At 40.1% G+C, this 22,807-nt stretch overlaps 1 protein-coding gene across 2 annotated transcripts in view; it reads right to left on the reverse strand.

Moving 5' to 3' along the window:
- The window catches only part of LOC143842283 (snake venom 5'-nucleotidase-like), a 40,597-nt gene extending 18,146 nt beyond the window's left edge, over positions 1–22,451 (reverse strand). Inside the window, exons 1-8 of one of the 2 annotated variants that reach the window (XM_077347222.1) lie at positions 22,199–22,451; positions 19,239–19,390; positions 16,668–17,248; positions 15,627–15,774; positions 14,886–15,051; positions 11,580–11,727; positions 11,123–11,306; positions 6,805–6,930 (exon numbers count right to left, since the gene is read on the reverse strand). In XM_077347222.1, the coding sequence (XP_077203337.1) occupies positions 6,805–6,930; positions 11,123–11,306; positions 11,580–11,727; positions 14,886–15,051; positions 15,627–15,774; positions 16,668–17,248; positions 19,239–19,390; positions 22,199–22,431 (1,738 nt within the window). In that variant the 5' untranslated portion in view covers positions 22,432–22,451. Of the gene's footprint in view, positions 1–6,340; positions 6,931–11,122; positions 11,307–11,579; positions 11,728–14,885; positions 15,052–15,626; positions 15,775–16,667; positions 17,249–19,238; positions 19,391–22,198 lie in introns of those variants that run through there. The other variant, XM_077347221.1, reaches the window with a different exon arrangement.
- Positions 22,452–22,807: the final 356 nt, after the last annotated feature.

The raw sequence follows: 22,807 nt of genomic DNA on the forward strand, positions 1-22,807 counted from the left end.
AATTCTCATTTGCTTTTGGTTTGAGAGAATGTATAAATTTTGCCAGTTTTATAAGCTTTTGTTTGCAACATTTCAATGCCATGTACATTCTGATTTCATTTTATAATACATCCATTATGACATTCTATTATAATTTGGTGCTTAAGGTTTTCAAAATACTCTCTGACCATCTTTATCTAGCTTCTTAAGTGTAAGCTTAGTTCTCAGTTTGGTGCAGTGGTTAGGAGTGTTGACTTCTAATCTGACAAGCCAGGTTTGATTCCCCACTCCTACATATTCAGCCACCTGCGTGACCTTGAGCTCGCCGCAGCATTGATAAAACTGTTCTGACAGCAGTAATATCAGGGCTCTCTCAGCCTCACCTACCTCACAGGGTGTCTGCTGTGGGGATAGGAAAGGGAAGGTGATTGTAAGCGGGTTTGAGATTCCTTCAGGTAAAAAAAAAGCGGCATATAAGAAACAACTCTTCTTCTTCTCAGATTATGTCAGAGTTCTGTGGATTCTTACATAGGAAGGTTATGAAAACGATGTCCTGGAGACATGAACATCCAACTGGCAACAACTAATACATTTTTGTTAGTTTGACCCTTGGTTGTGTCAGGAGATGGCATAGGGGGATGGAGAGGAAGTCCCGAATTTATGTTAAAAAGGATTTCTGCCTATCCCCAGAGTTCTGATCTGTAGTTGCTTTCTGAATGCTGTTAACTATGAAACTACCCAAATAAGAATAAAATCTGAGGTGCCATTTATATTTTTGAAGATTCATATTTTATGCTGTTACAAGCAATCTGAATACAGGCTTCCCTCAGCTGATTTTTTTCAAGGAAGTTTTTACTCTTTGTGATGGTTGTGTTGTGATTACCAGTCTTGCAGGATGTTAAAGCAAAACTTTTTTCTGACCTTTGTACTTCCGTTTGTGTGAAAGTAACCAAACTAGTGTGAAGTCCATAAAAGTGGTAATGTGAAGCAGCAGCTTTACCCATCACACACATGGCAGACTCAATACGGGGTGGTTTGCCAGTGCCTTCCCCAGTAATTCCCGTTTACCCCCCCCCCCAGCAAGCTGGGTACTCATTTTACCGACCTCGGAAGGATGGAAGGCTGAGTCAACATTGAGCCGGCTGCTGGGATTGAACTCCCAGCCTCATGGGCAGAGCTTTCAGATGGCTGCCTTACCACTCTGCACCACAAGAGGCTCTTACATCACACATATGCACAGTGCAATTTTCACTGATTGAAATTACATGTGGAACTCTTATGCCACTGCTCCTTTTCTCCCCCCAGTGGAGACTGTATCATGCTTTAGAGTGGGAAGTAAATGGAAATAACACTTGCCAATAAAAAGTAATCTGGTTGATGCAAATGATTAATAAAGTATGAAAGACATTGTCTGATCCAAGAGGTATGGGTCATATTTTAAACAGTGACATCAGAAATCAGTATTTTCCCCCTGCAGATTACAGCTCAACTTAAATGTCATACTTTGAAGCCTCTGATCGAGGATTGATTCAGTTTATTGTTAAATTCAAATGTATTTTCTTTAGGAACTGAATTCTAAATTGGACCCTGGGGGCTGAAGAAGCTGAAAAACTATTTTCATATACCAATCAGCACTCAAAAAGTAAATGGGGCTGGACAAATGGCAAATTGGACAGGAGAGCGTGTGCGCTGCCTCTGCATGCAAGATATAATTAGCTATCACTTGGCCACCTCTGGAGAATAAACTTTCTTTCCTGGCAAATTCCCACTGTCACAAAGATAACCAACAGAAAGTCACTCTAACAGTACCCTACATTGACAGCATTGACTAATGCATGTGTGGCTTTCTCATTTTCCTAGCCTAAAGGAATGTCTCCTTCCATATATCCCTGTGTGCCTACTCAGGCTGCTGTGTACCAGCAGTTCTCCCATTGAAGGCAGCCCACATGGCATTCAGCAGAGCCTCTGTCTTCTGCACTGTCACTCATCTTCTACGAAACAGTCAGTGACAAGCCATTTCTATCAACTAAGGGGACCCACGCAGCCGCCTAGGATTCTGAGGGAACCAGGTTTATTTTAAATTACAAAGCTTCCCCTCAGTTACCAGGTGTGCTAATGGCAGCGAGTGTATAGGTCTTGGGATTGCCGCTGTGACATAACTGAGAGGTAAGTTTTGTGATGCACAAGGAGGATTTCAAGGTCTCTGAGGCAGGAATTCTATATTCACCACAAAAAAAATCTTTATTTATTTAAAGATTGGTTTCCAAGAACAAATCAGCAGCACAAGACTTCAGGTAGACAAAAAGAGAAACCTGACTGACCCACATTGACTTAGAGAGTACTTTAAATTATCTTTAGGACTTCTGAGCGCCAATAGGCGTTTACCAATTAGCCACTAGGCTAGATCCTAACAAACACACAGGATTCTACCCTCACACCAGCCTCCCTCTCTCAAGAGTCGAACTAACTGGCACAAGGTCTGTGCATTGCCAGGGGCAGGTCTTACAATTGGGTACTCTGGTCTGTCAAAAGTAGAGCCAAACCACCCTGCCACATCACCAAGTAGCTCTACCATTCACTCTGGCTGCTCTTTTCCTGAGCAGGACAATGATATAGGCTAGATATCAAGAAAAAATTTTTCACAGTCAGAGTAGTTCAGCAGTGGAATAGGCTGCCTAAGGAGGTGGTGAACTCCCCCTCACTGGCAGTCCTCAAGCAAAGGTTGGATACACACTTTTCTTGGATGCTTTAGGATGCTTAGGGCTGATCCTGCATAGAGCAGGGGGTTGGACTAGATGGCCTGTATGGCCCCTTCCAACTCTATGATTCTATGATTCTAGGACCAGAGCTCTCACTGCTCTCTCTCGCACTCCTAGGTGACTGGCTGTTTTTCCCTTCTGGGACAGATCAACATTTGGTCCCCCACACAGGCTTCTTGGGGAGGTAAAGGGACCACCACCTTTAGGAATTCTAAGGAGGCACTGCAAAACCATTTTATTTGTCAAGACTTTTCATGGAATATAATTGCAGATCTCTCTTGATGAAAAAGGGAGTTAGTTTTCTTGTTTAAAATTGTAATATTTCTAATTATGATTTATTCTGGCCCTATGAACAGAATCATTAGACATTTGCTAGCTGCTAGGTCCCCCAAAATAATGGAACTGGTGGCTGAATTCTTGGCCACTGTGATACAAAAGGACAATTGGCTAGGCAAGAAATAGTTTTAGACCAGGGGCATCTACAGTTGGTGGAAATTGCTGATTGTTGGGCATTTTGGAGGAATGTATTGTTGATTGCTGCTTATTTTATTTCATGTATTTGTTTTATTTCAGGCTATGTAATTACTATCAATTAATTATGAATTAATGAGCCTCTTGTGGCGCAGAGTGGTAAGGCAGCCGCCTGAAAGCTTTGCCCATGAGGTTGGGAGTTCAATCCCAGCAGCCGGCTCAAGGTTGACTCAACCTTCCATCCTTCCGAGGTCGGTAAAATGAGTACCCAGCTTGCTGGGGGGTAAACGGTAATGACTGGGGAAGGCACTGGCAAACCACCCCGTATTGAGTCTGCCATGAAAACGCTAGAGGGCGTCACCCCAAGGCTCAGACATGACTCGGTGCTTGCACAGGGGATACCTTTACCTTTACCTTAATTATGAATTATCCCTATTTTGACAATGTTTTTATATGCCATTAGAGGTTTTTTGAAATTTGAATTTGAATTAAAAAGCTCAGAACCACAGTAATTATTATTTATAAACTGCCTTAAACCATGAGGAAACATATATACTTCAAAGTCCCCATCCTGAAAACACGTGGTCAAAGAAGAAAGAAAAACCAGTTTGCAATATAATCTGGTGGATTAAACTAAGGCTGATAGTAGAGTTTCAGTGTAACGAGGTTGCTGGTGCCAAATGGCAGCAGAACAGTGTTCAAATACAGATCAACTTCAGTCAAGAAAAAAGTTGTCAAAGGCCTCCATTTTAATAGCAAAAGAGGCATGCGGTCCAATTTTCCCTCTGCTGAACTTTGGATGTTGGAAATGAACTCAGCCAGAAGTAAATTGGTTGGTGAGAGGCCTTGGAAAGAGGCAAGCAATCCTCTCCTGCTCACCTCTTTAGTTATTAATAATGGGAGGGCCACCTTCCCTCTTTTTTTCTGTTTCTAGGACAGATTTGGGTTCAAGAGTGTAATATGACATAATTTTCAGTCTGAGCCTCGAAGGGCAGGAAAAGAAAAAGATGCAGTTCCCTGAAAGACAGAGTAAAGGATCAAACTCAGATAGGACTTGATAAGACAGAGGCAAGGGTAGTCAAACTGCGGCCCTCCAGATGGCCATGGATTACAATTCCCATGATTACAATTCCCATGAGCCCCTGCCAGCAAATGCTGGCAGGGGCTCGTGGAAATTGTAGTCCATGGACATCTGGAGGGCCGCAGTTTGACTACCCCTGGACTGAGGAATGAAGTAAAATGGTCCTCTAGCAGACAGCTGGACAGACATATTGTTAACCTGTGAAGGTCAGGGGCAGGGAAGCAATAACAAGAGTTAAGGACCGATTCAGGTGGGTAGTTGCATTGTGTGAAGCACCTGGTGCCATGGGTCTCAAACTTTGTAGAGCTAAGGACAGAGTTGGATAAAAACGGAATGCCTGGAATTACATCACTGAGTACTTGAGAAGTGAAAAGTGCATTCTAAGAAACTTTCCTATTCAGCAGCCAGCAATCAGATTTTACAGTCTCAATGCAAGGCCTCCTCTGCGCTTGTTAAAGTACTAGATCTAAGGTAAGAAGGCTCATCTATAGCTGAAAGAATAGCATAAATGATAGCTGTGTGTATTGGCTATTCTTCTTTTCTGCTGGAAGACTTCAGATGAAAAACACAATTATCACCTAATTTTTTCCTATAGAAAATTCCATCCTGTGCTTACCTAGTTCCCAGCGCGTACCCCCTCTCTTAAAAACTTATTTAAACACTGGCTTTCCCAAGCCAAATTGTGCATCTGATTCAGATCCATTCAGATCACCCTACGCACTGCTCATGTTGCCCTCTCTGCTTCTACCTTCTCCAAAACTGGTAAATATATTACTTACAACCCTTTTCCCCCTTTATTTTCCTATCTGCTTGAATGTTAGTGCTAGATATATTTTTGCCTATTTCTTTTTGTTATTTTCCTTTCAATAAATATTGTTATTATTTTACTATAACTATCTGTTGTCTGCCTTAAGTTCTAAAGGGTGTAATCACCTCATAAACATTGGCAAACAATCCAATCGCCATGTTACCAAACCTCTCGCAAAGCAATTCCGCACTGCTAAATATACACATGTCTTGGACATGTGTGTGCATTTCTGGTAACAAATGAATCTTGCTTGCAATGGTAGGGTACCATGAAGCAAATATTCCTTCTGAGTTTTGACAGTTTTCACTAAAACCCCATTATCAGATTATAAATTACGGATTATAAAGGCTACAGATTCATCAAAGTAGTAAACCAGGCTTTCTCAACCAGAGCTTCATGAAACCCTGATGCTTCTTGACAGCCCTGGAAGGGTTACCAGAATGGGTGGGAGTTAATCTATATTTTATATATTTCTTAAATTTGTTATAATGTATCAGGTGAAATGACCATATATGTTGACCCCCCCTCCCAAAATGGCCATGATGGACCTGTAGGGAGTAGGAAGGGGAGGGGTGCCACATGGGCATGTAGAGAGCTATGCTTCCCAATCATATTCTAAATGATCACGCCACTTCTGAGCTTTCTTGAACCCTGAGGACTGTTTCAGGGGTTTCTCAGTGGTAAAAACATTGTGACAGACTATAATCATAGCAATGGTGGGGGTTCAGTAGCCAGTTATTGTTCATGTGGCTAAACAAAAAAAAAAATCCTACTAACATGTCTCTCTGAATTTCTATCCTACAGTTTGTTCAGGATTCATAAAATCCTGCTTTACCCTCTTATGCTGAGTGTCTTTAGAAAGCTTTTATACTTTCAAAGTATAACTTATTGATTGGCATATTAGCTCAAAAACTTAGCAATTATTTTGGCAAACCTTATTAAACCACCATTACAAAATGAAAGCTGTAAGCTTCCAGATGAACACTTGGATATGATTTAACATTATAAAAGCTGTTCAGTGTTTTAGTCAAAACTTTGTGGCTGCCTGTTCTGTTTCCCAGAGTGATAAGGATCATTTCCATCGCTTCCTACCTATTTAGGAGCATGGCTCATAATAAATGCCATCCAGCATGAAATTTTTTAAAAAGTTAGGTATTTTTAAAATTGGAACTTATATGCTTATCTTATAGCTGTAGTTTTATGTGGTTCATTAGTACAGACGGTGGTTTGCAGCATTGAACAGGGACATCAATCTCTTTCTTAAATAATATTTCGAGAAACACTTTCACATTAGTAATATTTTGACTGTAAGCATTTTAATTCAAAAATAGCTAAGTATAAAATGTGAAAATATGCCTTTTTGAAGAGATAGTTCAATTTAAAAAGCACAAAAACTTAGCATTTTTCTCCGATTATTCACAAACGCACACAACCAAAAGTTGCATTCTATTTGCCAATGCAAACCCTTGATGTATATGTGAAACTTTTCTCTTGTCTCAAATGAGTAAAGACTTAGATCAAGAGAACTCATTGAACAAAAGAGAAATAAGAATCAAAAAGATTCTAACACAGATCTGAATAATGTCACAGTGTCAGATAGTTAACCTCTACTGAGGCATCCTACTGTGCAGAAGATGACTTGCTTGATTCATCTGAATCGGAATTCTCAGAATCGCTGTAGTGAAGTTGAGGAAAGGTATGCAAACCTTCTTGCCTCGCCATTCGAATCTGTCGCAAGTGTTCCTTCATGTCTTGTGAAATGTGATATATTCTTCCTTCTGTACCAGGCACTGCAATGATAACTTCTTGTTCCTCGGTTTGTGTTTCAAAGCCTTGAAATAAAATAACAACCAGTTAGTGCAGAGCACTGAAAATATTTTAGCTCACAAAAGAGCAGAAATGCATATCTGAACATTTGTTCAATATTTTTATTTATTCCTTAATTAAAATAAATTCTCTCCTGCCTTGCACCAGTGGCTTTTAAGTTAGCTATTTGTACATGGCTTGTAACCTTCTCCTCCAGCTCCTTCATAGCTGCAATGTCATAATTAAGATTACATCTGTCATGACCTACAAATCAGCAAAGCAAAAACCATCCTAGTTTAGAAAGACTAGAATGGTTTAAATTCCAAGAACTCTATATTCACTGGAGTTTGTGGGCTAGCCTGCCTCCTTTATCAGGAAGCTCTTGCACCAAAAACTGAGTAAGGGACGATTCCTTTTAGTGTAAATGTGACACAATCCAGGAAACACCTGTCAAATAAGGTTAAAAGAAATATCAGAAAGCAGAATGATAAGAAGGCTAATCTTTGGTTATGGAAATAATCAGACATTAATTTTGAACATTAAATCAATTTTGTAGTGTGCTCTGCATTGAATTGTCTTGAAAACTGTATGGAAAGTTCTGATTGGCCAAGAGTCTCAAAGCAAAATTACACCTGCTAATTTGCAAAAGAGAGTTTGCAAATCAGGAGGTATGTGACTGTCAGAAATCTGCTCTCTAGATGAAAATTGTCTATCATGATACATGGTGAAATATAAAGAATGCTGATTCTTAGTCTAACAACTTTCTAGATTTATTTTATTTATTTATTTTTCTCTTTATTATCTGCCATTAGCAGGAAGTCTGGCTTGCGGCAGGTGCTAAGAGTTGGCTCACTAAAACTATCAACGTAGAGCCAGCACAGAGATAAAAATTATGTTCATTTTTTATTTCTGTTCTAACTAGCCTGTACATGTTGATGATCTACCATTTTCATTTAAATGCACTAAAGTGATACAAGCCCAATTAACAACACCACAGGCATTACTAAGTTGTAGAGGAATGGATATAAGCAAGGCTGGAAAGATTCTAAATACAGAACATGGAGATAGCAATGTAGATCTGAAGCATAACTTCCTAATCAATTTCTTCAGTGACTGCTATCTTATGTATTTATTTATTTATTTTTGCATTTATATACCACCCTCCCCTGAGGCTTCAAGCAGCAACAATCCATAGAAATACCAGCTCTGCAGATTTTTACCCAGAACTTGGAAGATGGGGTGGGTGTAGGGTGTATACATTCTTAGCTGAGCTGATTTAATATATTCTTTAAAGAGTCCTCTGTTTTGTGTCAGTGCCACAAGATTCCCTCTGTGAGCTCTACAAATCTGGCCCTGGCTCTCTGTTTTTCAAACAATCCAGTGCTAGAGAAACTACAAGCAATTCTAGCAAAGGTTATAGATGCATAAAAGCCTATGCTTCTCCTAGATCTTTACTGCATGGGAGCTGCGCTGGCACCTAGTTTTTGATCCAGAGCTGGGTGCCCTAAGTCTTCCCATAACTGCACGAGGTAGCATTTGGCCTGCTCCCACCTGTTTGCCATGGATATTCGTTACCACACTGTAGCCAAAGGATGGGAAGTAGAAACTTCCTGCTATAACCATCAATCATTGTCACATGGTAAAAACGAACAATGCAGAATTTTGTCACATTTGAGCACCCTCCTTCCCACCCATTCCTTGGCTGAGATCAATATGTTTCCTCACCCCCAGCCTGGGAAATCAAGAAATATATGCAAGGCAATGCAATAGTCTCAGGCCTGATAACTTGCTCCATCTGGGAGTCTCAGTACCAAGGAAAAGTAACTCATTCTCCCACTTTAGACTAATGGCCTTCAACCAGCCTGTCTGCATCTTGTCTCCTTGCAGCCTATCTCTGTCCTGCCCATGATGCCATTCCCATTGGCTGCAGAGGAAAGGACACACAGTAATGGGTTTAAACTACAAGTACAACGATATAGGCTAGATATCAGGAAAAAAAATTTCACCGTCAGAGTAGTTCAGCAGTGGAATAGGCTGCCTAAGGAGGTGGTGGGCTTCCCCTCACTGGCAGTCTTCAAGGAAAGGTTGGATACACACTTTTCTTGGATGCTTTAGGACGCTTTGGGCTGATCCTGCATTGAGCAGTGGGTTGGACTAGATAGCCTGTATGGCCCCTTCCAATTCTATGATTCTATGATTCTATGATTAGCCCTGACTTGCCTTCCCAGATATCCACCTGTCAGGTGTTCTCTCTCAGTTTCACTATCTTAGCCTTTCTTCAGCTATCTTCTTTGCTTCAGGAGACTTTCAGCAAACTTTTTCAGAACAAAACAGTTTTTAAAAGAGAGAGAGGGAAAGAACTGCACCAGCAAATTGTTTGTTTTGGAATGAAAATGGAGCTCTTGGCCTTTGAGATTCTTGTCTTTCCGTTAGATAATATCTGCCTTTTTTAATTTGCAGATCATTTCAGGATTGTGAGATATAAATTAGTTTGACATCATTACAAACAGGCAATTTGGGCTAATTCTACAGTTTTGTCTGAAGCTTTTAGTTAAATGAAGTTTTAAAGAGCACTGGAGAACGTTCGATCTTATTTTGGACTCACATCATTTAACCCAAAGAGAATTATTTAAACTCTGCTTATCTTCACAATCCAAAACATTTTTTAAATTGGATTAACTGAGGAAAGACATATGGCTACACTACAACATTTATTTGGAGGGAAAGTCTTTCTGAATAATATTAATACTCAATGAGTGTTAAAGTTAAGCAGGCTTGCAGAGCCATTGCTATATTAGAGACAAAAAATTAGGTACACAAAAGAACAGCTATTTTTGTACCCCGCTTTTTACTACACAAAGTAGTCTCAAAGCGGCTTATAATCAGCTACCCTTCCTTTCCCTACAATAGACACCCTGTGAGGTAGGTGAGGCTGAGAGAGCTCTGAGGGAACTGTGACTTGCCCAAGGTCACCCAGCTGGCTGCATATGGAGGAGTGGGGAATCAAACCCAGGTCTCCAGATTAGAGGCTGCTGCTCTAAACCACTATAGCATGCTTGCTTTCAAAAAGCCATATCGTGGCATCTGTGCATGTCTATTTACTGACAAAGTGCTGTTCATGCAGTTTTGCAAGCAACTGCAAAAACTGACCTGCTGATTTGTGAATTCTTGTAATGGGGTAAGTATTTGGAACTGGCAAGCTACATATCAGAAAATAATTGTTACTTGTCCTAAGTTCCAATAATGGCTAACTTACCACGCCATCCAAAGCAGAGTTACAATCCTTAAGCTACTTAAGCTACTACTTTCAGACACAAATAAAGATCTAACAAAAATTATTGCTAGATTTGCTTGGGTAGCTATAAAAATAAGGCAGAGCTGGACCAACCCTGTTCCCTAGTGCTTTTATATTGGATCCATATACAACTGTTCTTATTTCTTAGTTTTTACCCATTTATAATTGATGTTATATTTGTAATTTTATGTTTTTTACTGGCTGGTCTATGACCGTAAATAAAAAATTGATTGAAAAATTGATTGATACAATCCTTAAAGTCTATTAAAGTGAATTGTTTTAGGAGGGTGTAACTTGGGTTAGGATTGCACTATTAATGAATATGTCTTTAAAAGGCACTTTTATAAAGCAGAAAATGTACAGACAAGGCAAAATGATTAAAAATTTCTACAAAAATAGCTAAAGTGGCTTATGGTGCCATCAAAGTTAGGTTTTGAAGTCCAGGGTCCCAGCTAGTGGATCCGCAAGGGTCACCCATGCAGCCATTTTAATCACACATGACCATATAAATGCCCTCATAAAACCACAGTCCAAAATTTAAAATTGTCTAACTGTACTGCCAAATACATGGACCACTGGAATTGGCCTTCTGACCTTAACTCTTGGCCATATATCATCACCTCCTTTTGTTTTTCCATCTGTTATTCAGAAAATAAATTCTTATCCTATCTCCTTCCAGAGACCACAACACAGAGTACATGGTTCTTCCCTCCCCTTTCCTATTTTATTCTCCCAACAAATGGATAAGATAGGCCAGTTGGAAAAAGAATTATGAAAACACCGTGTTATCCATCATGCTCCCAGTTAAAAAGTGATTTTAGAAAGTCTGTAAAATGACATATTTTGGAAAATGTCCAGAGTTTATCATTGGAACACTGCAACCTCCTCAAGCAAAAAAAAAAGAAAAAGTACGATACATTTACCTATTAATGATGCCGATTTTGATTTGGTAATTAAACTCATTCGATGGCCAGAGAAGCACTGCTTCATTCCTCTAACCACTTTTATGGATTCAAAATGATTCATGACCACTGTGAACAGCATCTGCGCAGTTTCTGGACCAAACATCCTCGGACAATTTTGAAACATCACATAACCATCTTTTCCCTGAAAAGCCAAAGACCTTACAATCATCCACAATTAAACACACTTTAAAGATACAAATGTTTCCATTTCTTTGAGTTTCAATTTCTGTAAGTTCTTTAGCTTTATTATAGCTATTCCACTTGTTTTTCTTTATTATGTCCCTTGTTTGATTCTACTGTGTCTGTGGTCTGTGGCAATCAGCTTGCCGTTTCCTCCCAAAATTCCACCCAGCACTCATAAGAAATAATTTTGTCAAAAGAATACTTTTCATACTGTATGAAACTCAGAGCTCACATTAGCCAAGTATTCCTTAATAGCAAGTTGATAGATGTGTTTCATCTTTAGATGCTGTCCTTGAACTTTTACGGAGTCTCTTAAAATCCGATGTCCTGGTTTTGCATTTGGGTCAAATCCAAATTCTATTCCTGCTACTTGAGGAAACCTGGACATTAGCAAAACAGAATTGGGTGGGGTGGGGGCGGGGAAGGGGGGGGAAATGATACAGAAGTTCACATCACAGTTTATTGTAGTAAAAATAAAATGGAAGACGGGGAAATAATTTTTAAGCTAGGAGAAAAACAGGATACAAATATCTAAATAAATAAATTGTAAAGTGCTGGACAGGGTGTTCCCTCACCTAGTATCAGATGGGATCCAATCTAGAGATGATGCAGACCAGTTCTTCCTACTATCTGGCCAGCTGGATTTGCCAGAATTTGAGTGTCCCATAAGAACCTTATGGCCAGTTGTAGTATCATTGGGTATAGCATTGGGAAAAGCTGCATTTTAAGGACGGCAGGAAGGGGAACAGAAATTTCACACAGCAGGGAGTCAGTTTCATTTTGTTATAATTGCATGGGTTGGAGACAGACCTGTAGCCATGTTGGTGCATGTTGGCTCTTTCTTAGAAACAGATATATGCATGTACATGCAGGATGTAGGTGCATTCACTCAACTGTTAATGATACAGCAACATTCAATGTCAGTGATAAGAAAAGGAAATCGGAATGTGGCAGAGGAACAGCAGCAGAGAAAATGGCTGCCATATGGCCCTAACAAGGAAGACTGAAGTTTCCTGCTTACATGATAACCATTAAAGCTTTGCCATGATCTTCCACAAAACCCCGCAGAAAAGCAAGTTTGAGAAAAATCTGAGAAAAGTTGGGATAACCACAAAAGATGCACTATTGTACCATGATGAATACCAGAAGCATTAAATAACACGCCACCGAACAGTGCTGGGGCCGGGACAAATAGCCCCTATATGGAAACAGCCATTGTGTGTTTCTCTTACAACAGCAAACCTATACAATAGACAAGTTCCATATTTCTGCTCTGAATGTTACGCCCATCATGATATGAAATCCGTTTTTAGGACAAGGTAGAATAACACAGTTGTATGTTTCTTTGCCTCATTGATTATTATCATTCCACAAAACTAATTCCTAAGAAGTGTCACTGCATGAATGTAATGAAATTTGTTTTTCTGATTAATCCTTCCAGTAGCAGTACTTGTGGAGTAATAAACAATAGTTAAAATTCCACAGTGCATGAGCGCTAACTAGAGTCAGACATTACATGGGCAAAATAAACATTCTGGAAACAAAACATCGTTTTTGAATGATTGTTGGATGACCCTGTGCCAATGATCTATGCATAGTCATTGGAACAGCCACTGTTAGCTCATCTTCTGTTCCATCATCTGTCATTCCGAATTCAATTCTATTAAAATATTGCTTCTTCTCAAATATATCCAACTTTATTAATTAGAAACACTTGCATCTTCCTTCTGAACACTTACAGTCCTGTCTAAAATGAATAGTAATGAACAACCAAGTGGGGAACCCAAAAGGACTTACAAGGCGCACTTCATTGTCTTCTGTATCCTCCTTGCCTTCTCCTGACAACCCCTATATCCTTTCTCCTTTCCTTGTTTTCTTCTCTCCTTCCCATTCACCAACCAATCCACTTTTTATCTACCCCCCCCCTCATTTTCAGCTTTGTTTCATTTATACCCCACCTTTCTCAGCAATGGGGATCTAAAGCAGCTTGTATCATTTCCTCTCCTTCATTTTATCTTCATGGCAACAACCTCACCATTGCACTACACAACAACAGCATGCTAACCATTACATTGCTCTGGTTCTCAGCTTTCTTTCTCCTTGCAGCAGCTTCTTTCTCCCTAGGATATAGTTGCAAAAATAATATGGGAGCAAGTGAGGTGTGCAGTGATCACCGCCAGCCCTAGCCAAGTCACACAAGTTGTGTTGAGGCTGTTGCTGGGTGCAGGTGAATTGCATGGCATTAAGTAGCTCCTGCTGGACCTGGGTGAGTTGAACAATCTGCAAATAACCCAGGCAAGTTGTTCAGTGGCTTTGTTGCATAGCAAGATGATAGGTGGTTGCCTCTGGGTCTGGGTGTGTTGCACAAATCATATGGTATAAAGTCACCTGGTGCTTGGTGCTGGGCCTGACCTCAGTGAGTCTTCCCTCTGATGTAGCAGGGAGTGGAGCTGGGGCAGACTGGGAAGCCAAAATAGGCCTGGAAAAGGCCTTGCTCTCTCCCTGTACTTTTTACTGGCAGAAGCCAAGGCTTGAAAGCTGGCAATATTGGTGTGGTTGTCAAGCAACCCCAACAATTCCCAGATGCAGCTTTCATTTCTTGAAACTAAAGGCACTGTTTCTATTCTTTTGAAGGGTTAACCCCCATTTTTTCTACAAACATTTTCTCCCCCTGCCCTGCAAAAAAGATAATTTTCTGATGTTTGTAAGATAATCTGACTAGTCTGACTTCAGTGTCTGCATTCAAGGCTCCATAAATGGAGCCACTCTGAGAATTAGATATATTGATGATAGTACAGTCTTTTCTAAATGACTGGATTCAAAAGGACAGAGGATTCTGGGAAGTAGGACTGCCGAATCCAGTTCACAAAATTCCTGGGAGTGATGCCTGAGACAACAGAGTTTGGAGAGGGGAGGGGAGGAAGCTCAGCCAGGATGTAACACCATTCTGTCTGCTCTCCAAAACTGGTAGTTCCTCCAGGGGAACTGATCTTTGTAGTCTGGACATCACATGTAATGCATGAAGAACTCCAAGGCATCCTAATGATCAAACTGATCTGTTGTAGGAAACATAAGCAGGAGTCCCATGGCACTTTAAAGACTAGCAAGTTTTTAATTTTAGTTCAAGCTTTCATAGACTACAATCCACTCTGTCAGATGCATCCACGACAAAAAAGTATGCTAAAACGTGTCCAAATCCATAAAGATTATGCTACAATTTTTAACACAAACTTTAAAGTACCACAAAGGTCCTATTTATTTGACCTCCAAAGTGTAGTACTTCTCATCTTTCTGCTGTAGATCTTCTACCTAGCTTTACATTTTGTCACTGATATCATACAAATGTTGTTCCTTACTTACAGGAATATGAAATTATGTAGTAACAACACTGTAACCAAGCTGTATGCATTCACTCTTTGTAGGTCTTAAAGGTTGGACTCGTATTTTGTTAAGCTGTATGCAATAAGCAAGACTACCACAAAATTAAAAATCCAGTTTCAGAGCCTTTCACAAAAGAAAAAAAAATGATAAGGCATACCTTCCATCAAGAGCTGGGTATCTACAAACTCCATTTTCCAGAGCTTCCAACAGTTGTTTGCCTGTAATTCTGACTACTAGAAGGGCATCCATGAAAGGAAGAATACTCAAAAGGTCATGCATTGTAAAATGTCCCGTTGGGTGCATTCTATTGGAACGAAGTGTTCCTATAAAAATCAAAACAAATTCACCCAGTGAGGTTACAACAGAACTCTCTGAAAGTGGACTGAGAAACAAATGCTATTATTTAATATTTTTGACAGTGGCCTATATCCAACCACATAGTTCCTAAGACTTAAGGGCACTTAGGTTTTGAGAAAGTTTTTTAAAGAATGGGCAACAATTTATGTCAACATGCCCTCTTGTTATAACCCAAAATTCCCAAAATTTACTTGTGATGTTACTCAGATGTTCAGGAAAAGGCAAAGGGGAAAGTATGCTTGAAACTTCAAAATATGTGGTTTGATATAAGCCAGTGACATTCACCTACTGTTTTTATGAACAAATATTCACATTCAGGATCTTAGTTATTATTCAGATAAAGGGCCACATCAATTACTAAAATAGGCTTCAGCCTAACATATTAGCTTCATAGGGGGGAGCCTACATTGATAAATCTTAAAATATGGAATGTCTAACCATTTTTTCAAGCAATAACCTTTTTTAAAATGTCTTTCTAGCACATTAGACTTCAAACACTCTGACTAGGACAACAATATGAAACAATATAACCAGTAATCACCTGAATTAAGCAGTGCTAAATCTGCATGGGTAGCTTCCAACATGGCATTGGCTACCAGATTTCCCAAGTTGCTCTCCTCTCTTCTAACAGTTGTAACACGGCCATCTAAATCCACATCAATTGGGCAGAGAACTTCCTTTAAAAGAGTCTACAGAATGAATAGTTTATTAAATGCAACGATTCTAATTAATAAGGATTTGTGTTTGGAAAGTATGCCATTTAAAATTAGGGGAACAAAAGGAGAACCAAGACGTGGAAGAAAAATGATTATTCCTGAAATGTAAAAAACACCATTGAATTTCAATGTGGCACCAAAATTGTTCCAAAAGATTTTTGAAAACCCATGCATGGAGGGTTGCATGTATTCGGTATCCTATATAAACCAAATCCCTGGTGCCTGAACACAAAGCATAAAAATGGTAGGGATCTATGTTCAAAGAATATGTGATAGTTTGAACATGTTGTATGTGCAGGTACATCAGGTGAACTAGTTTATTTGAGCACTGGACACAGGGAAACCAGTTCTACTGCATTTTTCCCACAAGGTTTTAAATCAGGCCTTTGTCTATAACTAAAATGAAGAAGCTGGTATCGAAACCTGGGTGGCCCCATGAGGTCTGGAGACCTCGAGGCGTTCCTGGCAGCCTGGTCACAAGAGAACACAAATGGGCAGGAAGAGACACTGGGATGTTGAAAGAAAGGCAGGGCTTCACCAGCCAGGAGCACCAGAGGAAGAGGTCTGGCAGATGAAGGAAGGAAGCCTCCAACCCACTTTCATGAGAATAAGCCCCACTGAATACACCTGAGTAAGGTTCTGAGTAGACCACTTTAGGATTGCTGTCTTAGACTGTTGGAGGATCTTCTCCAGCTGATCTACACATGAATAATTTTAAATGGCCAGTGGGATATATCGGACCTCCATACAGACCTCTCTGTGGACCTAAATTTCAATTGGTATAATATCCAACTCATTGAAAGTAGCTGTTTTCTATTTTATTGGCCTCCCATTTTTTTAAAAACTGACCAGATAAATAGATTTACCTGCATGTGCTGAGCAGACTCTTTTATTGACGATTTTATGAGTATGTCTTCTTCCAAATACTGCAAAACATCAATTTTTTGAAATGTGTACTGAAACGCTTCATCATCCTTCTTTACATTTATTTTTGTAAAATTTCTAAAATCAGTTCCACTTTTCACAATCCATGTTCCCTTCACCTTTTTTAGTCCATAATCATGATCATGCCCTCCTAGAATTAGGTCAATTCCTTCGGTATTCTGGGCGAGCCTTATGTCATTCACCCATTTCATGTGTGTCATGGCAATAATAACTTCTGCTCCCTCAACTTTAAGCTCCACAGATAGTTCATTGGCAACCTTAACATAATCAACATAGTTTAGATTTGTTTTATTGATTGTAGCTAAAGTATCCAGCCAGTCTTCTTCCACTAATCCCATAAGACCAATTTTCACTCCATTCCAGGTAACAATGGTTTTTATAACTCCATGTCCCAGTGGTTCAGAAGTAACTTTATCCTGTACATTGCTGAGGAACCAAGGGAAATGCATTTGTTTGATATACTCTTCCAAAAGGTCCAAGCCAAAATCAAATTCATGGTTTCCTAAAAGAAAATAAGTTGTTTAAAATTACGTCTCAATATTATTCCTGAGAGAAACATACTGAGCTTGGTTTGTGTTCCAAATCTATATTCAAACCATGCTTACCCTCTTCATTTCATCATCTGTCTCCCACCAGAATCCCTGGGAACTATTCCAGAATATTCAACTTTGCCTAATTACAGACAAACCATCACTACGTGCTCAGATCTGCTGTTACAGATTACCTACCATAGTGAAGCAAAGAACATCAGAGTTTGCCTTCTGAGAGATCTCTGAGCTATTCCAGACAGGGCAAAGCACCAGGCAAATCCGTTTGTCATCTGAAGTTAACCTTAGCAACATTCTACTTCCTTTTCCACACTAGTTCTGTGTTCCTATACAAGTGTATTCCACAATAAATGTTTGGGGCTTAAAAAAATATATGGTGTATGAAATGTATGTGCAGCAGGAGAGCACTGATTGGATCTCCAGATGATTGTTTTCTTTAAAACAGCTATGTGGGGGGGGGGGGGCGGGGTCCAGTTGAAGGTGAGAAGAGGGAGCACTTTGGGTGAGTGACCATGAGAGCCACCAGAATAGTTTTCATTTTCTGCTCACACTAGAATTACTTCCCTATAGTCAGGCAATCTCAAAGATAAAAAAAAGTATCCCCATCCATTGTTTATCTGTTCAGATGTAATGTCAAACAAAATTGTGTTATGTAGCTTCACTTCGGCAACCATCAGTTTGTAAAATTTGCTAACATTTCACAAATAATTTTGTCTACTCTTCACGTAACACCATGATGAGCTATACCATGATTAATGGAAACATATTCTGGATATTGAATCATTATATTATCTTTAACCTTATCCCTTAAAAGATGTTTATCCCTTAAAAGATCCCTTAAAATATGTTTCACCTTTACAAGACATTAACAAAAAGAAAATATGCAGTTAAAAATCCTATTAGGAGGAGGAAGAAGAAGAAGAAGAAGAAGAAGAAGAAGAAGAAGAAGAAGAAGAAGAAGAAGAAGAAGAGGGGGAGGAGGGGGAGGGGGAGGGGGAGGAGGAGGAGGAATTAGTTTTTATACCCTGCTTTTCACTGCCTGAAGGAGTCTCAAGGTGTCTTACAGTTACCTTCCCTTCCTCTCCCCACAACAGACATCCTGTTAGGTTGGTGAGGCTAAGAGACTCTGACAGGACTGCTCAGGCAGAACAGCACTATCAGGGCTTTGATAAACCCAAGGTCACCCAGCTGGCTGCATGTGAAGGAGCAGGGAGTTTGCCAGATTAGAAGCTGCCATTCTTAACCTCTACCCCATGCTGGATTTAGGCCAATTCCTCAGTTCCAATCTATCTGCATTTAGCTATGTCTGAGAAGGCAACTGTGAGATGGAAAATGGGGAGAGGGATTCCAAGGAGAGGGTGTCTTCTTCCTTTAATCTCCCTTAAAAAAATCTTTCCAAGCATATTTTTTCCTCCAGTGTTGTTGTGAGGGGGGGGGGGGGAGACTCCCTATAATTTTTGGACACAGGTTCAAATCCCTCCTCTCCTACAAAGCTCACTGGATGGCTATGGGAGTGCCATTGCATTTTAACCCAGCCCACATCACACAGAGTCATTACGAGACTAGACTATGCATACTGCCCTGAGCTCCATAGGAAGGATGGAATAAAAATCAAAAGAAATAAACAACTGTGGCATGACAATTTGACAAAGATAATATCTACAACCAACAAAAAAACTGCAGCCCAGTAAACTGGTGCTAATGTCATCAGGACTAATACTCTAAGTTGGCAATTCAGACATTCACTTTCAGCTTCACGAAAGACTAAACATTGGGACACTGTTCTGTTTTTATACCACTAAACTAGACACTTTGGTCTAGTTCTAGCAGACTGCATTTTAGCAGCCCTTGTGTTCTGAGAACCCCTAGATGTTGCTCTGAAGTGATGAGGTTGAGCAAAGAAGAGGTGAGGTGAGGAAAACATGGCTGAAAAGCAGGACTTACCAAACACGGCAAAGTGTACTCCAAGTGCATTCAAAATGGGAATCATGTGTTTTCCTTTTGTGATAACACTTAAGGCTGATGGGTTTAAACAATCTCCACTAAAGATTATAAGGGGATTCAAGATACTGAACTCTTTTATAGCTGTAGCGAATCTGCAAGACAAAAAAGGTAAAATCCCCTGGTGGTTCTAGAAATAAAAGAGGAAAATCAGAATTTAAGAGGAATGTAATTGAGAACTGGTTTTCCTTGCAACTCCAGAACCTTTAGGATGACAGAATTTTTAAAAGAATCCATCTCAGTCCAGTTTGTACTGTGGCCACAGAACAATGACTGCTCCAGGAACCCTGACTTCACCTACTACTTGGGCCACTCAGATGGAGATATCAAGAGGACCTTCTTTTTGCATGCCAATGAATACTCTGCCACTGAGCCACAATACCATATATGGTAGCCCAGGCAGACAACCTTCATCTAAAACTCAACAGGATTGTACTGTTGATTGTACTGAAACTTTTGATATAAAAGATAGTGCTGTTTTACAGTATTTTTTTAATGACAGGGGTATAGCCATATTAAACAGGTCGTAACACTGTCTATCTGTTGCGGAGAAGCTGTAGTGTGAGATGCTTCCTGGACATCTTAGGAATAATCCTCTCTGACTCAGTTCTCTCCCAACATATATAGCTTCAGAGATCATCGGATTAATATCACCATAAATTGCTCCTAAGTACGCTGCTGATGCAATATTTATGAAGAGGACTCTGTCTTGCTTTGTCAGAATGTTTCGATTCCCAGAACTGTATAAAGGCCATTTATATTTCATGTATATACTGAGCCACCTGGGAAGATCATCCCGGCTTTAGGAATCAGGAGTTCAGAGTGGATAACATGCAGAGGATCGAGTTTGCTATGATGTCAAGCAGACAACTGGGTCAGTTAAATGAGGCTAGAACTGATCTGAGACTCAGGGGAAGAAATGGTTACTGTAGGTCTCTGGAATCCAGAGAAAAACAGTTAACTTATCATCAATCATTTATTCCTTCCAGCAGCCAAGCAGATGAACAGCAGAGCACCGTATTCCATCTAGTTTGTTTCCGAATAGCCAGATGGCAGCAGGATGCCTTTGACGATTGGCTGGCTGCTGGACTGACAGGCGAGCTGGTTGGAGGAGGAGAAAGCACTAAGGGGTGGGACAGCCATCCTGAGTGGGTGTTAAGCGCTGAGTGGCACTTAAGCCATGAGACCAGTTTCTCCTCCAAGGCCTTACCAGAAATATATTATGAGGAACAGATTGCACTTAACATAGCTACCAATTTTTAAAATTACCAAATGACTGCCATTTTTTAAAGCCCTCAAAAAGTCATCTGTGGGGAGGTGGGGGCGGATCAGGGGAAATGGTGGCTGACAGACTTCCCATCTGGATACTCTCTTGCCAGGGCAAATACTTTTGCATTTCCAGCAACAATAATGGGGAAACAAATAAGTCTCCTTGTGAACACAGCCAATGACTAAGCATATTAGCACTGTGCTGATACCAGCAATGTTCCAGTATCTGGGGATTAGGATCAGATTGCCAGTGTGTTACTCGGGGTATTTCAGCAGACTTCTGATTTCGTATACGTCTCTTTTTTTACCCACTTGAATGTATAGGCCATGGCTCATGTGGGTGATAGCTGGGTAACACAGATGGATATGTACTTCAGTCACAGTTGGTGTATTACTTAATTGAGCCCAATAATATTTACTAGCAAGCTGCTACCCTCTCATAAAATTTACTCTTTCCTCTGTTTCTGTCCAGTGGCCTGATAATTTAAATACACATTCAGAAGTTTCAGACACAGTTATACACTCTCTTAAGTCAACACTGGACGTCTGCTAGATTCAAGTTTAACCATATTCTTTATCAAGACCGCTCTTCAATAATTTCATTTGTTTCTTTAAATACAGTTGATCTTCAACAGGACAGTTATGTTCTTTCACATACCCATGTAGGTATGTAACAGGAAAAGCAGTCTTTGCAAAAAATATTTTGTAAAAATCACACGTTATTAAACTAAAGTGTGGGGTAACAGAAAGAACTTTCACTTTGAAACAAGACCTGTAGATTCATGATGCAGATAAACTTATGTACTCTAGTACAGTGGTCCCCAACCTTTTTATCACCAGGGCCTGGTCAACGTTTTAAAATTTTACTGAGGCCTGGGGGGTAGTTTTTTGCCAAGGGGGGGGAATGTGTGTATTCTGCACCATCTGGGTGGGTTAAGATTTGAAAGTGGGGATTGATTTATTAGTTGACTGTTGACTGTGGGATTTCATCACTGTAACCTGCTGGAAGCCAGCATTGCTGGGAGCGGCAGATAAGAAATCAAATAAATAAATTAATAATAAACCTTGAGTCCAGAGGCATTTTTAAGACCAACAAAGCTTAAAACAAAACCGATACTCAGAATCAAACTTTATTGTTCTTAAAGATGCCACTGGACTCAAACTTTGTTCCATTGTTCCCCCAAATGGCTCCCCACCTGAATCTATTTTTATAAGACCCGCAAGAGTTTCCCATTATTGTGCTTTATAAAACTCATTTGTTTTTTTATGGGGAGGAGCTGCCAAGATTGATAGCCATGGAATGTATTTTGGAATGAAACTGCCTTTCAGCCGTCCTGCATCTTGTAATGCTTCTGTGAGTTCGTGCAAAGTGCTGGACCTGTTATCTCAAGTGCCTATTAATGGTTAGTTTAGTTACAGAGTGAAAGGTAGCATTAGGCTTGCTAACATTTAAAGTCTCACAAAGCATGTACCATCTCAGAAACCTGAGAAAGAAGGGAAAGATATTTCAATTGCTAGGTTGCTATTTTTTGTCTTCAAGGAAATACCTTCCTGTGCTTTTCCTCAACCCAACCTGGAGGAATATGAATATCCTCCTCCCCACAGAACTATTTTGAAAGAACTGAGATTTGTACCTGGCAGCACCTCCTACTGGTTCCTCTTTCCTAGACTCCACCTCATAGACGTCATTGAAATGGAGAATGACCAGACTACTCTGGTCCTCCGCTGGGGATGAAGGACCAGGCCCGGGGCTGTCATCATTCTTAGTTCCAGAGAGGATGTCTGAGGAAAGGGAAGAGCAGCCTTGATCCTGAGTTGAAAGTTCTTCCATTGTCCTATGCAAGTGGACAAAATGGCTTCTAGACATGGGGTGAGACAGGAAAGGTTGGATTATAGAGTCACATGATTTCAGGGACGTATGTGGATAGCAGAAAATAACTGTGTGAAAAGCTTGATATGTCTTAGGCAGGGAAACATTCAGGACAACAACTTCCTGTGTTTGTTGTTGGGTGCAGTGCCCTCCAGATGTCCATGGACTACAATTCCCATGAGCCCCTGCCAGCGTTCGCTGGCAGGGGCTCCTGGGAATTGTAGTCCATGGACATCTGGAGGGCCACAGTTTGACTACCCCTGTGTAAGAATCTCAACATGTGAGATTCACCTATCATTAACTGTCTTGCATCCCTGTGAATATTTGTGAACTTTGGAACCTAGAATCCATTTTTATCACTGGTAAATTCCTC

This window comes from Paroedura picta, chromosome 7 (genome assembly GCF_049243985.1).
Source record: "Paroedura picta isolate Pp20150507F chromosome 7, Ppicta_v3.0, whole genome shotgun sequence".
Taxonomy (NCBI): domain Eukaryota; kingdom Metazoa; phylum Chordata; class Lepidosauria; order Squamata; family Gekkonidae; genus Paroedura; species Paroedura picta.